This window comes from Vanellus vanellus, assembly GCF_965231255.1.
Source record: "Vanellus vanellus genome assembly, chromosome: 14".
NCBI classification, from domain to species: domain Eukaryota; kingdom Metazoa; phylum Chordata; class Aves; order Charadriiformes; family Charadriidae; genus Vanellus; species Vanellus vanellus.
Window position 1 is genome coordinate 1,847,153 of NC_138919.1, and position 18,826 is coordinate 1,865,978.

General features: G+C 51.2%; 2 protein-coding genes across 2 annotated transcripts; both read right to left on the reverse strand.

Annotated features, from left to right (window-relative positions):
* Positions 1–2,752: 2,752 nt before the first annotated feature.
* LOC309677814 (ubinuclein-1-like) lies at positions 2,753–6,481 on the reverse strand (the record flags this gene model as incomplete). The annotated part of the gene is made up of 5 exons (XM_082490710.1): positions 6,399–6,481; positions 5,339–5,392; positions 3,972–4,101; positions 3,682–3,800; positions 2,753–2,900 (listed from the first exon to the last, which is right to left on the reverse strand). The coding sequence occupies exons 3-5, from the start codon at positions 4,086–4,088 to the stop codon at positions 2,753–2,755; spliced, it is 384 nt and encodes a 127-aa protein (XP_082346836.1). The 5' UTR covers positions 4,089–4,101; positions 5,339–5,392; positions 6,399–6,481.
* Positions 4,304–18,764, reverse strand: LOC309677815 (uncharacterized protein; the record flags this gene model as incomplete). Its single annotated transcript, XM_082490711.1, has 7 exons — positions 18,671–18,764; positions 17,391–17,497; positions 15,796–16,237; positions 14,536–14,657; positions 13,253–13,676; positions 5,339–5,392; positions 4,304–4,552 (listed from the first exon to the last, which is right to left on the reverse strand). The coding sequence occupies exons 1-7, from the start codon at positions 18,758–18,760 to the stop codon at positions 4,304–4,306; spliced, it is 1,488 nt and encodes a 495-aa protein (XP_082346837.1). The 5' UTR covers positions 18,761–18,764.
* Positions 18,765–18,826: the final 62 nt, after the last annotated feature.

Below are 18,826 nucleotides of genomic sequence, written 5' to 3' on the forward strand. Positions count from 1 at the left end.
GCTTTGTGTTCCCAGTGACCGTGCTGGGAGGAAACCCATGGAGAGGACAGGTTAAATGCCATTTCCTGTCCGATTTATTTCAACTCTCTTCCCTCTCCAACACCCTTTGCACCAACTCAGAGCAAAACCATCTGCAAACATGCTGCTCACCGGAGGAGAGTTCAGAGGCCGGGAAAAGCCGCAGGAGCAAAAGGCAGGGGCTGACCATGGGCCCTGCAGAAAGTGGTCAGAAATCACAGGGACTGGAATGGTGGTGTCACCGGGTGCTGCGGGGGGGACAGACTCTGCCTGGGTCTGCAGCTGGACTGCCATGAGCCCATGGTGCTATGGAGTCAGTCTGGCCCCGCTGCAGATCCATCCCAGCCCCACTGGTGTTCCCGCAGGAACCACGAGAACCCCCCTGGGGCAGAGGCAGGGTGATCCCCACTGCCTTTACCTCCTCTAGATCTGACACACCGGCGTTGCATTTAAAACACCCCTCCAGCCTAGCTGTGCCAGCGTGGCGATTTTTGACAAGCGCCTCCAGATTCCTGCCTTCGAGGGCTGTAAGAGGAATGAAAGACAGTTTCTGCTTCTATCATTACAGTTTAATAGAGTCTTTGATACAGGAGAAGCGGCAGGAGCCAACATGCAAAACCATTAAATTCATCAGGGGCTCAGCAGAGTAACTGCTCTTTCACAGCAATGGTGCAGATGCCTCTCCAGGAGCCCGTTTCCCTACGTGCAGCTGTGCGATTGTGCCCCATAGTGTTCATGGCAGACACCAAACCAACACACAGGAGTTAGGAGGAGGGGGCTGGTCTTTCATTTTGTCTTTGGAGGAGTCAAGTCTGTTATATGACTAGCGTCTAGTATGCTTTGAAACCAGGAGGCCACCTTAAATCTTGTCTCTGCTGACAGTCTGCAGAGCAGAGGGATCCTTGAGGAAGAGGCGATGGCTTTGATAGCAAGTCAAAGGTTTGCTCTGAAAGCAAGTCAGGAGATGAAGCTCAGATATTTGGGTGCGGTTTACCTGTTTCACGGAGTCAGGACCTCTGTAAGTCTACAGGTCTTTTCAGTGCATCTATTAAAAAACAAATGTAACCTCACAGAATCATAGAATTGTTGAGGTTAGAAGGGACCTCGAAGATCATCAACTCCCACCATTAACGTGACCTGACAAAACCACTTCTAAAGCATAACCCCTGCTCACTTCACGCCTTGGTCTTCTCCTTGGCCAGCATGTTCTCCAGCCGTCCTGCTGCAGCTGGACTCCGAGTTCAGCCAGCTGCGCTGCTCGCCCTCCCAGCCCCTCTGCCTGCCGGCCGCTGTGGCTGCCCTTGCTCTTACCTGTCGTCCTGGTTTCAGCTGGGATAGAGTTAATTTTCTTTCTAGTGGCTGCTGGGTTTCAGATTTCAGACCCTCAAAGCTGCTGCCGGCTGGGGTTAAACCTAACACCTCTGCACTTGCCATTTTTGAAGAACGTGAGCGTCCAGTGCCACATGTCCAAATGCACCCCAATGATGGAGCCTTGGCCAAACCTCGAAGAAAAGTTTGTTTTGTCTCCCTTGTGATGCAGTAGTCCTTCAAACACAAAAAACGACATTCAGTGGAAAGCCTGCACTCCACAAATTCATCCCAACTCCCGCACTGCGAGGTCCCACCGGTACAGCCTCGCTCAGTGCCTAAAAAAGTCCCCGTGCTGCCTGATCCCTGCCCTCCCACCCCAGAGTGGGTGATGAAAAGGGGAAAATTGAGGTTTTGCAATACCAGAGTGCAGGTAGTGGCACTGAAACTCCCAGAGATGTGCAACCAGCAGTCCGGGCACCCTGGAGTTCACACACTGTTTCTAAGGGGTCCACAAAAAGCAGGTAAGGTGAGCTGCTCCAAGAGCTGCAAGCTGCAGGCACCCGCTCCGGCCAGGAAGAACACAAGCTCAGTGTCTTTTCAAGCAACAAAACACAAACAAGACTCCACCTCTGGCTCTCCCCTCCTTTGCTTGGCACAGTCCAAAACCCGCAGAGGTTTTGGTGAAGCCAAGTCTGAGATTTCAGGCTGCAGTTGAAGGCTCCCAGCTCCAATTTCCTTTCCTAAAGTGAGGACGCCCAGCTGAACTGCTGGAGACGGTTGCTCTCCTGTTCAAAGAGCACTGGAACTTTCTGCCTGCCCATAAGCGACTCTGCCCCACGTACCATGTCTGTGGCGTAGACCGGGGAGGTCATCTTGATCTCCCAGAAGTGCTGCCCATCTGCCAGCTCTTTGTTCCCCCGGATGGTGGCGGTGCTGCAGCTGTACTCCATGTGGAAGTTCACCTTGCGGTTGTCACAGGTCAGCAGGGTGGCTGTCAACTTATTCAGGTCGTCCCACACCCACTCGAAATCTGCTTGGGAAGCACAGAGGGGACAAGGATGGGCAAAGGCCCTCAGGGAGCCATCCTCAAGCCAATTTTCACCATTTAAGAAGGTAAACCCCAAGCTGTGCAGATCAGAGAGTTGTTTGAGGCATGAACTATTCTGCTGCGTCCCACCAGGGAAGGTTCAGTGCTCCGAACCTGAAGCTGTCAGCATTGACCAGTTCCCATTTCGGTTAACATAGAGATTACCACAGAGATGTGGTAATCTCCATCCTTGGAGATTTCCGACACTCCATAGGACAAGGCCCTGAGCAGTCTGATCTAACTTAGAAGCTAGCCCTTCTTTGAGCAGGGAGAGGACTAATAACCTTCCGAGGTCCCTGAGGACAAGGAATCCCTGGAGTACCACTTGAGGCTTGCTCACCTGGCCTGCATCCAGCCTTTTGGCCAAAGGGGCTTCACCTCTCCATCTAGGAAGGTCTTCACATAATCCTCTAGAGACTGAGCCTTATTCTTGTCAAGGTCATAACCATCCAACTTAATCTTCACCAAGTGGCAAAGCAGCTCCCTGAAGAACAGGAAGATTTCAAATACGGTTACGCGGATTAACTTTCCCCACTTGGAGGTCACTCGCTTTATCCGGGGCTGGATGAATACGCCAGGACACACCCGGCTCTGCACAACACCTCGCTAATAAAACCGACCCTGCGCTGCCTCCGCAAGAAAGAGGAAGGGAAAGGCACCTTCCTCGCTCTGTGTGCGCACGCACACGGATGCGCCAGGGGAAATAAGCCTTGTTACTCCTTCCCTTTTTAATCTCCTGCAACAGCAGAGGTAGTAAACCAGTGCCACAATTACAGGCGTCGTTAACAACCGCAGAACTGAACCTCTCTGGAGACCTTCGTGCCGAGAGGCAATGAGAAGGCATTAAGTGAAACTTGCTTTGCTCTAAATCAAACGGCCATCTACAGAGAAGCACTCCAATTTGATACAGAATAAGATGAAGACAGCGGCGTGGTTGATTCTCCTTTTATCCTTTGTCCCTCTCTCCTTCACCCAGCACTCTCTTCCTTGCCAGACCCCTGGGTGCCAGGGGCAGCAGTCCCCACTACCTCTAACTGCTTTCACAACCACAATCTGGTCTTGTTAAGAGTCTAGTCTGTAGGATTTCAGCAATTCAGCCGAGTTCCTTCGTTTCCCAAACATCTGTCTCTCACTTCTGGCCTCTCCAGAGAGGCTGCTTAGCCCTTCTCTCAGAGTTGGCCTGTGCTTCATGAGAGCAGCCTACAGGTCACAGGGAACCTGCTGAGAAGACCTACAAGTGCCTAAAGGGCAAACAAGGAGCTTACTTGGCAAACTTGGCCTGAGTGTGGGCTTGGCATTCCTCCTGGTACTTGGCCATCTGCTCTGGCATGGCCCTTTCAATGGCTTCCTTTAGCTTCTGTAGAGGCTCCTTCAATCGGCCACCCTAGAGCACAGCACAGCACAGAACAGAAGAGACTGAAGTTCCACATGGTGTGTTCCAGCCGGGACACCCAAATCAGGAAGGTTGAGACCAGCTCTGAACCCACACCACCAGATGCGATGCCTGAACCATGCACAGTGGAGGACACCACCACATTGGGTAGATGACACTCACCTGCTCATAGAGATAAAGCTTACGGGCACGTTTCACCAGAGTGTCCTTACTGCATGGGAAGAACGCAGCCAGGTGGGCGTACACCCCTGACCGGATCTGGCTGTTCAGCTCCCGCATCTGCAGTTCGATGCTGAAGAACAAAACAAACACAGTGTTGACCAGGGACCTGCCAGGGCTTCTCCAAGCAACATGAATGCAAACCTCATGCAACCTGGGGAGCTGGAGGCAGGCAGAGAGGAACAAAGTACAAACCAAACCACACAATGGTTCTTTAGATTTTAGAATCAACAGACTCAAGACCTTTCTCCCAAGCTATGCCTTTTAATCTAGTTTCAGAGACTATGGAAAAGGAAGAAAAGGATGTCAGCAGTCCCATTTATTCTGCAGATCTTCCTGGCAGCTGAAGTGCAGCGGGCTGGAATGCCTTCGGGGAGCGATGGTGGTTGCTTCAAATCCTGCTCCAAGCCCATCCTAATAGCATTGCTCCCGTCCTCCACATCAGGAAAAGGACTCCCTTCTGGGGATTCACCCAGGATCCGCTCCAGGTCCAGGTCAGTTAACAAGTCCATGGCTGTTGCTGCCTGAAGCAGGTTGTTATCACTGGCAAAGGGTCAGCCACCACCTCCGCCTCCCTCACAGCTGCAGGTTTTGCTGGTGACAGTCTCCACTTTCTGCTCTTCATCATTTTTCTTCTGAGCATCCTTCTCCTCCTGAAAATTCTTCAGCATCTCTTTCACACTAAGAGGGCCGCCTTCTTATTTGCATTTAATACTGTAAAGCTGTAAACAAAGTACGGAGGAGGAAAGGGAACTGAAGTGAATACAAGATGAAGGGCAAGAGAGGGGGATACCTTCACCCCAGTTCACTTCAGCCATATTCACCAGTCCCCTGGAAACTCTCAGCACCTTAACCAGTTACATCAGCAAAAATATTCTACGGCCTCTTAAGGTCTTAAGCTCCCGCTGCTCATTCAGCTGGGAGGAGACTGAAGGGTGATCTCATCGCTGAGGGGTGACCTCATTGCAGTCTACACCTTCCTCAAGTGGGACCGCAGAGGGGGAGGTGCTGATCTCCTCTCTCTGGTGACCAGCGATAGGACACGAGGAAATGGAATGAAGCTGCATCAGGGAAAGCGCAGAATGGACTTTAGGAAAAGGTTCTTCACCTAGAAGGTGGTTGGTCACTAGAAAAGGCTCCCCAGGGTAGTGGTCACAGCACCAAGCTTGTCAGAGGTTAAGGAGCGTCTGGACGATGCTCTTAGTCACATGGTTTAGTTTTAGGTTGTCCTGCGAGGAGCAGGAAGTTGGACTTGATGATCCTTATGGGTCCCTTCCAATTAGAGATATTCTATGATCCTAAGGTCATACCTGAGAGTTAAGGATAAGACGGAAGTCCTGACACTTCATCTGGTACCAGATGTCCTAGACAACACAAGGCATTTTCATTCAGTTATATCTTCCTTTTTTTAGTAACTTATCTGTCAGGTGCTCACTTAACAAAATTTAAATTTTAAGTTTCAGTTCCTTTTCTGTAATCCTCTATGCTTTCTGAATGCATTTGTCCCACAACTCTTATGTCAGATTTAATAACTGTTGCTTGTGAAACAACAGCCTGGGAATGATGGAAAGTTGGACGGTGTTAAACAGAACTGCCCTAAAGCAGATTCTAGTGGAGCGGAGGAAACTAAACCCATCTCTGGAAACGAGGCAGACTTCACCATATGCAACACTGCTGTTCTGCACACCACTCTGCTTCTCAAAGCGAGTGCATGCTTGATTTGACCCACAGCTTCCATTTTTAAGACACAGAGTGTAGCTGCCCACCACAGAGAAAAAAATCAATCCATCCATGGCCATCTCCTCGAACAATCCAAGGTAAAGCTCTTCGCAGCTGTACAACCTGAAACTCAGGGGAAGCAGAAAGATTCATCCTGCAGGGTCATCACCTGGGCAATAATTCACAAAAGGACAGGTCTGCCTCAAGGCGAGACCCAAGTTAAAGTAGAATTCTCTCCTCACTGCACAAAGATGACAAGAGTGTAAATCAAATCCACAAAGATATACTATTATTTTCCCCCACACTTTCCTCCCCCAGTCTTGTCCCAGGAGTCGTTAGCCTTCTCTTCAGCCTCTCCAATACCTCTTCCCAACGTCAGTGCCTCTACACAGCTCCACAAAACACCAACATTTCAGCCAGCTCTGCCCCTCTTTGCTCTGACACTCTTGCTGTGGAGCTCTGCTCCTCCCCTCAGCCTCAGCCGCCTTTTTACCTCCCCCTTTGGAAGCAACGTGGGGTTTACCACATGGGGTTTATGCAGCACGCGCTCAAGCCACCCCCACTGCAACGGGTACTACTGCAGCGTCACAAATGCCACCTGTAACCCTGAAGCACGGTGTCGAGCAGCAAGCGTTACCTCCCCGTCCTTACCCAGGTATTGGAAACTTGGACTTTTTTCCTTGTTGTTGGAATCATCTTCCTCCTTCTTCTTCAGTTTTTCACCTCCATCCTCCAACTTCCGCTTCTGCAAATGGTAAAACCAAAGTCAGAATCAAAGCGTCTCCTGATCACAGAATTGAACCTGCAGCCCCAGAGACACTTTGGGCCCTCTCCCAAAAACTGCAGAACAGCTCCTTCCCCACTGCACACAGTAACCCAAACCCCACACAGCCGTCACCACAGTTCTGGCACACACCATCTCCAACAATTCACAGCACACCCAGCTTTTACACGAGAGACTGTTCCATCAATGAAGGTGAAGGGATGACAAGTGCTCCTGCTCCTTCCCCTTTCAGCCACATCGCTTCGGCATTAGGAAAACACGGCAGAACACACACCACCGCAGAGGGCTAAGTACACGCTTTACGACTTAAATGCCAAGCTTACAAACAACACTGGTCACAGAAACAAGACATCTCAGCACTTGGCGACAGCCCTCACACCACAGAAGCCCCACAGCGAGCCTGAAAGCACACGTCTCTGACGTGCCAGGAGAGGGATCCCAGACCAGCACCCAGTGCTCTCCCGCTTCTCCAGAGCAGCGCGTCCCAAAGCGCCTCACAACATTCTGCAGAAGATGGGGCAGTCCTACAGCACTCCACCTGCACGACGAGCTACCGCTGAAAAGATGAGGGATCACCCTCCTACAAAGTAATAGGTTCCACGCCCTAAACGGTACCCCAACTCTGAGATATTAAAGAGAGGTAAAGAACCCAAATGCCCAGGGATACAGCACCAGTGCGGGACATGCCAAATAGCACCCATGCCTCAAGGAAGGCATCTGCCAGCGTATGACATGGGAAACAGTTCTGAGAAATCCTCAGGCCCCATCTACACGGCTTTTCACGCCTTCTCACAATGTACAACACGTAATATTTTACAGATGCGCCCACTTATTTCACGCACACAACACTGCACGCCACTTCACAGATGCTCTCCTGACCATCACAGCACATTACAACGATCAAGGTGGAATTCCTCCTTCAGCCTCATTAGTCCATATCTTAACTTCATTCTTCTCAAATTGACTTAGGAAATTACCTCTTGCATCACGTCCACAATTTGCCAAGAGAGGCAGAGGAGACACCATGAGAGCTCTGATACCGACTGTTACATTCAGGCGATACCAAGGCCAAGGACTTGGACACTACCTGACATCCAGGCACTCAAAAATGTGACTTACCTGAGCCAGTTTTTTGATGCGTTTCTCCAAAGGGGCTGGAATGCCTTCGGGGAGGGATGGCAGTTGCTTCAAATCCTGCTCCAAGCCCATCCCAGGAGCATCTCTCCCATTCGCTGTATCAGGAAAGGGACCCCCTTCTGGGGAATCACCCAAGAGCCGCCACAGATGCAGGTCAGTTAACGAGCCCATGGCCTCAAGTGGGTCGTTATCACTGGCATGGCCAAAGACCGAGGGCAAAGGATCAGCCACCGCCTCTGCCTCCCTCAGGGCTGCAGGTTCTGCCACACACAGACTCTCCAATTTTTGGTCTTCATCCATTTTCTTCTGAGCATCCTTCTCCTCCTGAGAATTCTGCAGCATCTCCTTCACCTTAAGAGCTCCACAGTATTTCTCCTTCCTCTCCTCCTCCTTAGTTGCATATAACACCACAGATCTGTGAACAGAGAAGGGAACTGAAGCGAATGCAAGATGAAGGGCAAGAGAGGGGGATACCTTCACCCCAGTTCACTTCAGCCACATGCACCAGTCCCCTGGAAACTCTCAGCCCCCCTTAACCAGTTAAACCAGGTAAAATAGCCTATGGCCTCTTAAGGTCTCAGTGTCCCGCTGCTCGTTCAGCTGGGAGAACAGACGGCTGTCCTTCCTCACTGCAGAGAGATGACGGAGCTTAAACCGCCTCCACCGACCTACGCTCTCATTTAGCTACCTGCATTATTCCAGCAAGGGAGACTGGGAAACACACAAACAGCGAGTGCAGAGGAACTGAAGCAAGACAGAGTTCGCGTGGCAGCACCTGGCTGCTTTTTGCCTATTACAACCAGGAGAGCAAATGCCTTTTCCTTGATCACTAAGAAGGAATCCTGCATGCATGGAACCAGCTCAGGCGTGCTTTGGTGTTGGTGTTACCCAAGCAGGAAAAAGGAAATCCAGAAGGACAGATACAGGAAGAAGGAAAAAACTGGAAGGAAACCATAGCAAAAGAGACACACGCAACAGATACTGACCTGGAAACAGACCCGCCAGGCACACCAAAGCAAGGACAGCTATAAAAACAGGCTGAGCGCTCACACAAGAATTACTTTGGGCAGGAGTACAAGCGAGTGCACAGCCAGGCCACCCATGGCCTTCTACCCTCTTCCTCCCTGCCTGCCCGACACTCATACAGTGCCGAGTTCATGCCCTTCCTGCCCGCCTTTCCTCCCCCAGACTTGTCCCAGGAGTCGTTAGCCTTCTCTTCAGCCTCTCCAATACCTCTTCCCAACGTCAGTGCCTCTACACAGCTCCACAAAACACCAACATTTCAGCCAGCTCTGCCCCTTTTTGCTCTGACACTCTTGCTGTGGAGCTCTGCTCCTCCCCTCAGCCTCAGCCGCCTTTTTACCTCCCCTTTGGAAGCAACGCGGGGTTTACCTCTTGGGGTTTATGCAGCACGCGCTCAAGCCACCCCCACTACAACGGGTACTACTGCAGCGTAACAAATGCCACCTGTAACCCTGAAGCACGGTGTCGAGCAGCAAGCGTAACCTCCCCGTCCTTACCCAGCTATTGGAAACTTGGACTTGTTTTCCTTGGTGTTAGAATCATCTTCCTCCTTCTTCTTCTTATTCTTCTTCTTCTTCTTCTTTTTCTGTTCTTCACCTCCATCCATTAACTTCCATGTCTGGAGAGGGTAAAATCCAAGTCAGAATCAAAGCATCTCCTGTTTGCGGAATTTCACCTGCAGCCCCAGAGACACTTTGGGCCTTCTCCCAACACCTGCAGAACAGCTCCTTCCCCACTGCACACAGTAACCCAAACCCCACACAGCCGTCACCACAGTTCTGGCACACACCATCTCCAACAATTCACAGCACACCCAGCTTTTACACGAGAGACGGTCCCATCAATGAAGGTGAAGGGATGACAAGTGCTCCTGTCCTTCCCCTTTCAGCCGCATCGCTTTGGCATTAGGAAAACACGGCAGAACACACACCACCGCAGAGGGCTAAGTACATGCTTTACGACTTAAATGCCAAGCTTACAAACAACACTGGTCACAGAAACAAGACATCTCAGCACTTGGCGACAGCCCTCACACCACAGAAGCCCCACAGCGAGCCTGAAAGCACGCGTCTCTGACGTGCCAGGAGAGGGATCCCAGACCAGCACCTAGTGCTCTCCCGCTTCTCCAGAGCAGCACATCCCAAAGCGCCTCACAACATTCTGCAGAAGATGGGGCAGTCCTACAGCACTCCACCTGCACGACGAGCTACCGCTGAAAAGATGAGGGATCACCCTCCTACAAAGTAATAGGTTCCACGCCCTAAACGGTACCCCAACTCTGAGATATTAAAGAGAGGTAAAGAACCCAAATGCCCAGGGATACAGCACCAGTGCGGGACATGCCAAATAGCACCCATGCCTCAAGGAAGGCATCTGCCAGCGTATGACATGGGAAACAGTTCTGAGAAATCCTCAGGCCCCATCTACACGGCTTTTCACGCCTTCTCACAATGTACAACACGTAATATTTTACAGATGCGCCCACTTATTTCACGCACACAACACTGCACGCCACTTCACAGATGCTCTCCTGACCATCACAGCACATTACAACGATCAAGGTGGAATTCCTCCTTCAGCCTCATTAGTCCATATCTTAACTTCATTCTTCTCAAATTGACTTAGGAAATTACCTCTTGCATCACGTCCACAATTTGCCAAGAGAGGCAGAGGAGACACCATGAGAGCTCTGATACCGACTGTTACATTCAGGCGATACCAAGGCCAAGGACTTGGACACTACCTGACATCCAGGCACTCAAAAATGTGACTTACCTGAGCCAGTTTTTTGATGCGTTTCTCCAAAGGGGCTGGAATGCCTTCGGGGAGGGATGGCAGTTGCTTCAAATCCTGCTCCAAGCCCATCCCAGGAGCATCTCTCCCATTCGCTGTATCAGGAAAGGGACCCCCTTCTGGGGAATCACCCAAGAGCCGCCACAGATGCAGGTCAGTTAACGAGCCCATGGCCTCAAGTGGGTCGTTATCACTGGCATGGCCAAAGACCGAGGGCAAAGGATCAGCCACCGCCTCTGCCTCCCTCAGGGCTGCAGGTTCTGCCACACACAGACTCTCCAATTTTTGGTCTTCATCCATTTTCTTCTGAGCATCCTTCTCCTCCTGAGAATTCTGCAGCATCTCCTTCACCTTAAGAGCTCCACAGTATTTCTCCTTCCTCTCCTCCTCCTTAGTTGCATATAACACCACAGATCTGTGAACAGAGAAGGGAACTGAAGCGAATGCAAGATGAAGGGCAAGAGAGGGGGATACCTTCACCCCAGTTCACTTCAGCCACATGCACCAGTCCCCTGGAAACTCTCAGCCCCCCTTAACCAGTTAAACCAGGTAAAATAGCCTATGGCCTCTTAAGGTCTCAGTGTCCCGCTGCTCGTTCAGCTGGGAGAACAGACGGCTGTCCTTCCTCACTGCAGAGAGATGACGGAGCTTAAACCGCCTCCACCGACCTACGCTCTCATTTAGCTGCCTGCATTATTCCAGCAAGGGAGACTGGGAAACACACAAACAGCGAGTGCAGAGGAACTGAAGCAAGACAGAGTTCGCGTGGCAGCACCTGGCTGCTTTTTGCCTATTACAACCAGGAGAGCAAATGCCTTTTCCTTGATCACTAAGAAGGAATCCTGCATGCATGGAACCAGCTCAGGCGTGCTTTGGTGTTGGTGTTACCCAAGCAGGAAAAAGGAAATCCAGAAGGACAGATACAGGAAGAAGGAAAAAACTGGAAGGAAACCATAGCAAAAGAGACACACGCAACAGATACTGACCTGGAAACAGACCCGCCAGGCACACCAAAGCAAGGACAGCTATAAAAACAGGCTGAGCGCTCACACAAGAATTACTTTGGGCAGGAGTACAAGCGAGTGCACAGCCAGGCCACCCATGGCCTTCTACCCTCTTCCTCCCTGCCTGCCCGACACTCATACAGTGCCGAGTTCATGCCCTTCCTGCCCGCCTTTCCTCCCCCAGACTTGTCCCAGGAGTCGTTAGCCTTCTCTTCAGCCTCTCCAATACCTCTTCCCAACGTCAGTGCCTCTACACAGCTCCACAAAACACCAACATTTCAGCCAGCTCTGCCCCTTTTTGCTCTGACACTCTTGCTGTGGAGCTCTGCTCCTCCCCTCAGCCTCAGCCGCCTTTTTACCTCCCCTTTGGAAGCAACGCGGGGTTTACCTCTTGGGGTTTATGCAGCACGCGCTCAAGCCACCCCCACTACAACGGGTACTACTGCAGCGTAACAAATGCCACCTGTAACCCTGAAGCACGGTGTCGAGCAGCAAGCGTAACCTCCCCGTCCTTACCCAGCTATTGGAAACTTGGACTTGTTTTCCTTGGTGTTAGAATCATCTTCCTCCTTCTTCTTCTTATTCTTCTTCTTCTTCTTCTTTTTCTGTTCTTCACCTCCATCCATTAACTTCCATGTCTGGAGAGGGTAAAATCCAAGTCAGAATCAAAGCATCTCCTGTTTGCGGAATTTCACCTGCAGCCCCAGAGACACTTTGGGCCTTCTCCCAACACCTGCAGAACAGCTCCTTCCCCACTGCACACAGTAACCCAAACCCCACACAGCCGTCACCACAGTTCTGGCACACACCATCTCCAACAATTCACAGCACACCCAGCTTTTACACGAGAGACGGTCCCATCAATGAAGGTGAAGGGATGACAAGTGCTCCTGTCCTTCCCCTTTCAGCCGCATCGCTTTGGCATTAGGAAAACACGGCAGAACACACACCACCGCAGAGGGCTAAGTACATGCTTTACGACTTAAATGCCAAGCTTACAAACAACACTGGTCACAGAAACAAGACATCTCAGCACTTGGCGACAGCCCTCACACCACAGAAGCCCCACAGCGAGCCTGAAAGCACGCGTCTCTGACGTGCCAGGAGAGGGATCCCAGACCAGCACCTAGTGCTCTCCCACTTCTCCAGAGCAGCACATCCCAAAGCGCCTCACAACATTCTGCAGAAGATGGGGCAGTACCACAGCACTCCACCTGCATGACGAGCTACCGCTGAAAAGATGAGGGATCACCCTCCTACAAAGTAATAGGTTCCACGCCCTAGATGGTACCCCAACGCTGAGATGTTAAAGAGAGGTAAAGAACCCAAATGCCCAGGGATGCAGCTCCAGTGCGGGACACGCCAAATAGCACCCATGCCTCAAGGAAGGCATCTGCCAGCGTATGACATGGGAAACAGTTCTAACAAATCCTCAGGCCCCATCTACATGGCTTCTCACGCCTTCTCACGATGTACAACACATAATGCTTTCCAGATGCATCCACTTATTTCACACGCACAATACTGCACGCCACTTCACAGATGCTCTCCTGACCATCACAGCACATTACAACGATCAAGGTGGAATTCCTCCTTCAGCCTCATTAGTCCATATCTTAACTTCATTCTTCTCAAATTGACTTTGGAAATTGCCTCTTGCATCACGTCCACACAGGTGCGATACCGACTGTTACATTCAGGCAATACCAAGGCCGAGGACTTGGACACTACCTGACATCCGGGCACTCAAAAAAGCGACTTACCTGAGCCAGTTCTTGGATGCCGTTCTCCAAAGGGGCTGGAATGCCTTCGGGGAGGGATGGCAGTTGCTTCAAATCCTGCTCCAAGCCCATCCCAAGAGCATCTCTCCCATTCTCCGTATCGGGAAAGGGACCCCCTTCTGAGGATTCACCCAGGAGACGCCACAGATGCAGGTCAGTTAACGAGCCCATGGCCTCAAGTGGGTCGTTATCACTGGCCGAGTGCAAAGGATCAGCCACCGCCTCCGCCTCCCTCGGGGCTGCAGGTTCTGTCACTGACAGACTCTCCACTTTCTGCTCTTCATCTGTTTTCTTCTGAGCGTCCTTCTCCTCCTGAAAATTCTGCAGCATCTCCTTCACACTAAGAGCTCCACAGTATTTCTTCATTTTTATCTTTTTCTTTCGACTTGCATTTAACGCTGTAAAGCTGTGAACAAAGTATAAATAAGGAAAGGGAACTGAAGCGAATGCAAGTTTCTGGGAAACACACAAACAGCGAGTGCAGAGGAACTGAAACAAGACAGAGTTCGCGTGGCAGCACCTGGCTGCTTTTTGCCTATTACAACCAGGAGAGCAAATGCCTTTTCCTTGATCACTAAGAAGGAATCCTGCATGCATGGAACCAGCTCAGGCGTGCTTTGGTGTTGGTGTTACCCAAGCAGGAAAAAGGAAATCCAGAAGGACAGATACAGGAAGAAGGAAAAAACTGGAAGGAAACCATAGCAAAAGAGACACACGCAACAGATACTGACCTGGAAACAGACCCGCCAGGCACACCAAAGCAAGGACAGCTATAAAAACAGGCTGAGCGCTCACACAAGAATTACTTTGGGCAGGAGTACAAGCGAGTGCACAGCCAGGCCACCCATGACCTTCTACCCTCTTCCTCCCTGCCTGCCCGACACTCATACAGTGCCGAGTTCATGCCCTTCCTGCCCGCCTTTCCTCCCCCAGACTTGTCCCAGGAGTCGTTAGCCTTCTCTTCAGCCTCTCCAATACCTCTTCCCAACGTCAGTGCCTCTACACAGCTCCACAAAACACCAACATTTCAGCCAGCTCTGCCCCTTTTTGCTCTGACACTCTTGCTGTGGAGCTCTGCTCCTCCCCTCAGCCTCAGCCGCCTTTTTACCTCCCCTTTGGAAGCAACGCGGGGTTTACCTCTTGGGGTTTATGCAGCACACGCTCAAGCCACCCCCACTACAACGGGTACTACTGCAGCGTAACAAATGCCACCTGTAACCCTGAAGCACGGTGTCGAGCAGCAAGCGTAACCTCCCCATCCTTACCCAGCTATTGGAAACTTGGACTTGTTTTCCTTGGTGTTAGAATCATCTTCCTCCTTCTTCTTCTTATTCTTCTTCTTCTTGTTCTTTTTCAGTTTTTCACCTCCATCCATTAAATTCCATGTCTGGAGAGGGTAAAATCCAAGTCAGAATCAAAGCATCTCCTGTTTGCGGAATTTCACCTGCAGCCCCAGAGACACTTTGGGCCTTCTCCCAACACCTGCAGAACAGCTCCTTCCCCACTGCACACAGTAACCCAAACCCACACAGCCGTCACCACAGTTCTGGCACACACCATCTCCAACAATTCACAGCACACCCAGCTTTTACACGAGAGACGGTCCCATCAATGAAGGTGAAGGGATGACAAGTGCTCCTGTCCTTCCCCTTTCAGCCGCATTGCTTCGGCATTAGGAAAACACGGCAGAACACACACCACCGCAGAGGGCTAAGTACACGCTTTACGACTTAAGTGCCAAGCTTACAAACAACACTGGTCGCAGAAACAAGACATCTCAGCACTTGGCGACAGGCTGACGGCGACAGCCCTCACACCACAGAAGCCCCACAGCGAGCCTGAAAGCGCGCGTCTCTGATGTGCCAGGAGAGGGATCCCTGACCAGCACCCAGTGCTCTCCCGCTTCTCCAGAGCAGCGCGTCCCAAAGCGCATCACAACATTCTGCAGAAGATGGGGCAGTACCACAGCACTCCACCTGCACGACGAGCTACTGCTGAAAAGATGAGGGATCACCCTCCTACAAAGTAATAGGTTCCACGCCCTAAACGGTACCCCAACTCTGAGATGTTAAAGAGAGGTAAAGAACCCAAATGCCCAGGGATGCAACTCCAGTGCGGGACATGCCAAATAGCACCCATGCCTCAAGGAAGGCAGCTGCCAGCGTATGACATGGGAAACAGTTCTAACAAATCCTCAGGCCCCATCTACATGGCTTTTCACGCCTTCTCATGTTGTACAACATGTAATGCTTTCCAGATGCACCCACTTATTTCACACACACAACACTGCACGCCACTTCACAGATGCTCTCCTGACCATCACAGCACATTACAACGATCAAGGTGGAATTCCTCCTTCAGCCTCATTAGTCCATATCTTAACTTCATTCTTCTCAAATTGACTTTGGAAATTACCTCTTGCATCACGTCCACACAGGTGCGATACCGACTGTTACATTCAGGCGATACCAAGGCCGAGGACTTGGACACTACCTGACATCCGGGCACTCAAAAAAGCGACTTACCTGAGCCAGTTCTTGGATGCTGTTCTCCAAAGGGGCTGGAATGCCTTCGGGGAGGGATAGTGGTTGCTTCAAATCCTCCTCCAAGCTCATCCTCCCAAAAGCATCGCTCAGTTCGTCCACATCAGGAAAGGGACCCGCTTCTGGGGATTCACCCAGCAGACGCCCCTGTTCCAGGTCAGTTAAAGAGCCCATGGCTGTCACTGCCTGAAGTGGGTCGTTATCACTGGCATGGCCAAAGACCGAGAGCAAAGGCTCAGCGACCGCCTCCGCCTCCCTCGGGGATGCAGGTTCTGTCACTGACAGACTCTCCACTTTCTGCTCTTCATCTTTTTTCTTCTGAGCATCCTTCTCCTTCTGAAACTTCTTCAGCATCTCCTTCACACTAAGAGCTCCAGAGTATTTCTTCTTCTTCTTCTCCTTACTTGCATTTAACGCCGTAAAGCTGTGAACAAAGTAAAATAAGGAAAGGGAACTGAAGCGAATGCAAGATGAAGGGCAAGAGAGGGGGATACCTTCACCCCAGTTCACTTCAGCCACCTGCACCAGTCCCCTGGAAACTCTCAGCCCCCCTTAACCAGTTAAACCAGGTAAAATAGCCTACGGCCTATTAAGGTCTCAGTGTCCCGCTGCTCGTTCAGCTGGGAGAACAGACGGCTGTCCTTCCTCACTGCAGAGAGACGACGGAACTTAAACCGCCTCCACCAACCTACACTCTCATTTAGCTACCTGCATTATTCCAGCAAGGGAGACTGGGAAACACACAAACAGCGAGTGCAGAGGAACTGAAGCAAGACAGAGTTCGCGTGGCAGCACCCGGCTGCTTTTTGCCTATTACAACCAGGAGAGCAAATGCCTTTTCCTTGATCACTAAGAAGGAATCCTGCATGCATGGAACCAGCTCAGGCGTGCTTTGGTGTTGGTGTTACCCAAGCAGGAAAAAGGAAATCCAGAAGGACAGATACAGGAAGAAGGAAAAAACTGGAAGGAAACCATAGCAAAAGAGACACACGCAACAGATACTGACCTGGAAACAGACCCGCCAGGCACACCAAAGCAAGGACAGACCAAGAGCACAAGCAGACCCACAACAAGAAGAATAACCACTCGGGTTTACAGACCAAAAGGAGAGAAGCTATAAAAACAGGCTGAGCGCTCACACAAGAATTACTTTGGGCAGGAGTACAAGAAATTTCACAGCCAGGCCACCCATGGCCTTCTACCCTCTTCCACCCTGCCTGCCCGACACTCGTACAGCGCCGAGTTCATGCCCTTCCTGCCCGCCTTTCCTCCCCCAGACTTGTCCCAGGAGTCGTTAGCCTTCTCTTCAGCCTCTTCAATACCTCTTCCCAACGTCAGTGCCTCTACACAGCTCCACAAAACACCAACATTTCAGCCAGCTCTGCCCCTCTCTGCTCCTCCCCTCAGCCGCCTTTTTACCTCCCCCTTTGGAAGCAACGTGGGGTTTACCTCTTGGGGTTTATGCAGCACGCGCTCAAGCCACCCCCACTGCAACGGGTACTACTGCAGCATAACAAATACCATCTGTAACCCTGGAGCATGGTGTCGAGCAGCAAACGTTCCCTCCCCGTCCTTACCCAGGTGTCCAAAACTTGGACTTCTTGGATTTCTTTTCCTTGTTGTTAGAATCATCTTCCTTCTTCTTCTTTTTCAGTTTTTCACCTCCATCCTCCAACTTCCGCTTCTGCAAATGGTAATACCGAAGTCAGAATCAAAGCGTCTTCTTATCACAAAAATGAACCTGTAGCCCCAGAGACACTTTGGGCCCTCTCCCAACAACTGCAGAAAAGCTTCCTCCCCACTGCACGCTGTAACACAAACCCCATACAGCCATCACCACGGTTCTGGTACACACCATCTCCAACAATTCACAGTGCACCCAGCTTTTACACGAGAGACGGTCCCATCAATGAAGGTGAAGGGATGACAAGTGCTCCTGTCCTTCCCCTTTCAGCCGCATCGCTTCGGCATTAGGAAAACACGGCAGGACACACACCACCGCAGAGGGCTAAGTACACGCTTTATGACTTAAATGCCAAGCTTACAAACAACACTGGTCGCAGAAACAAGACATCTCAGCACTTGGCGACAGGCTGATGGCGACAGCCCTCACACCACAGAAGCCCCACAGCGAGCCTGAAAGCGCACATCTCTGACGTGCCAGGAGAGGGATCCCTGACCAGCACCCAGTGCTCTCCCGCTTCTCCAGAGCAGCGCGTCCCAAAGCGCCTCACAACATTCTGCAGAAGATGGGGCAGTCCCACAGCACTCCACCTGCACGACGAGCTACTGCTGAAAAGACAGGGGATCACCCTCCTACAAAGTAATAGGTTCCACGCCCTAAACGGTACCCCAACTCTGAGATGTTAAAGAGAGGTAAAGAACCCAAATGCCCAGGGATGCAGCTCCAGTGCGGGACATGCCAAAGAGCACCCATGCCTCAAGGAAGGCAGCTGCCAGCGTATGACATGGGAAACAGTTCTAACAAATCCTCAGGCCCCATCTACACAGCTTTTCACGCCTTCTCACGATGTACAACACATAATGCTTTCCAGATGCACCCACTTATTTCACACACACACAACACTGCACGCCACTTCACACATGCTCTCCTGACCATCACAGCACATTACAACGATCAAGGTGGAATTCCTCCTTCAGCCTCATTAGTCCATATCTTAACTTCATTCTTCTCAAATTGACTTAGGAAATTACCTCTTGCATCACGTCCACAATTTGCCAAGTGAGGCAGAGGAGACACCATGAGAGCTGCGATACCGACTGTTACATTCAGGCGATACCAAGGCCGAGGACTTGGACACTACCTGACATCCAGGCACTCAAAAAAGCGACTTACCTGGGCCAGTTCTTGGATGCCGTTCTCCAAAGGGGCTGGAATGCCTTCGGGGAGGGATGGCAGTTGCTTCAAATCCTGCTCCAAGCCCATCCGAAGAGCATCTCTCCCATTCTCCGTATCAGGAAAGGGACCCCCTTCTGGGGATTCACCCAAGAG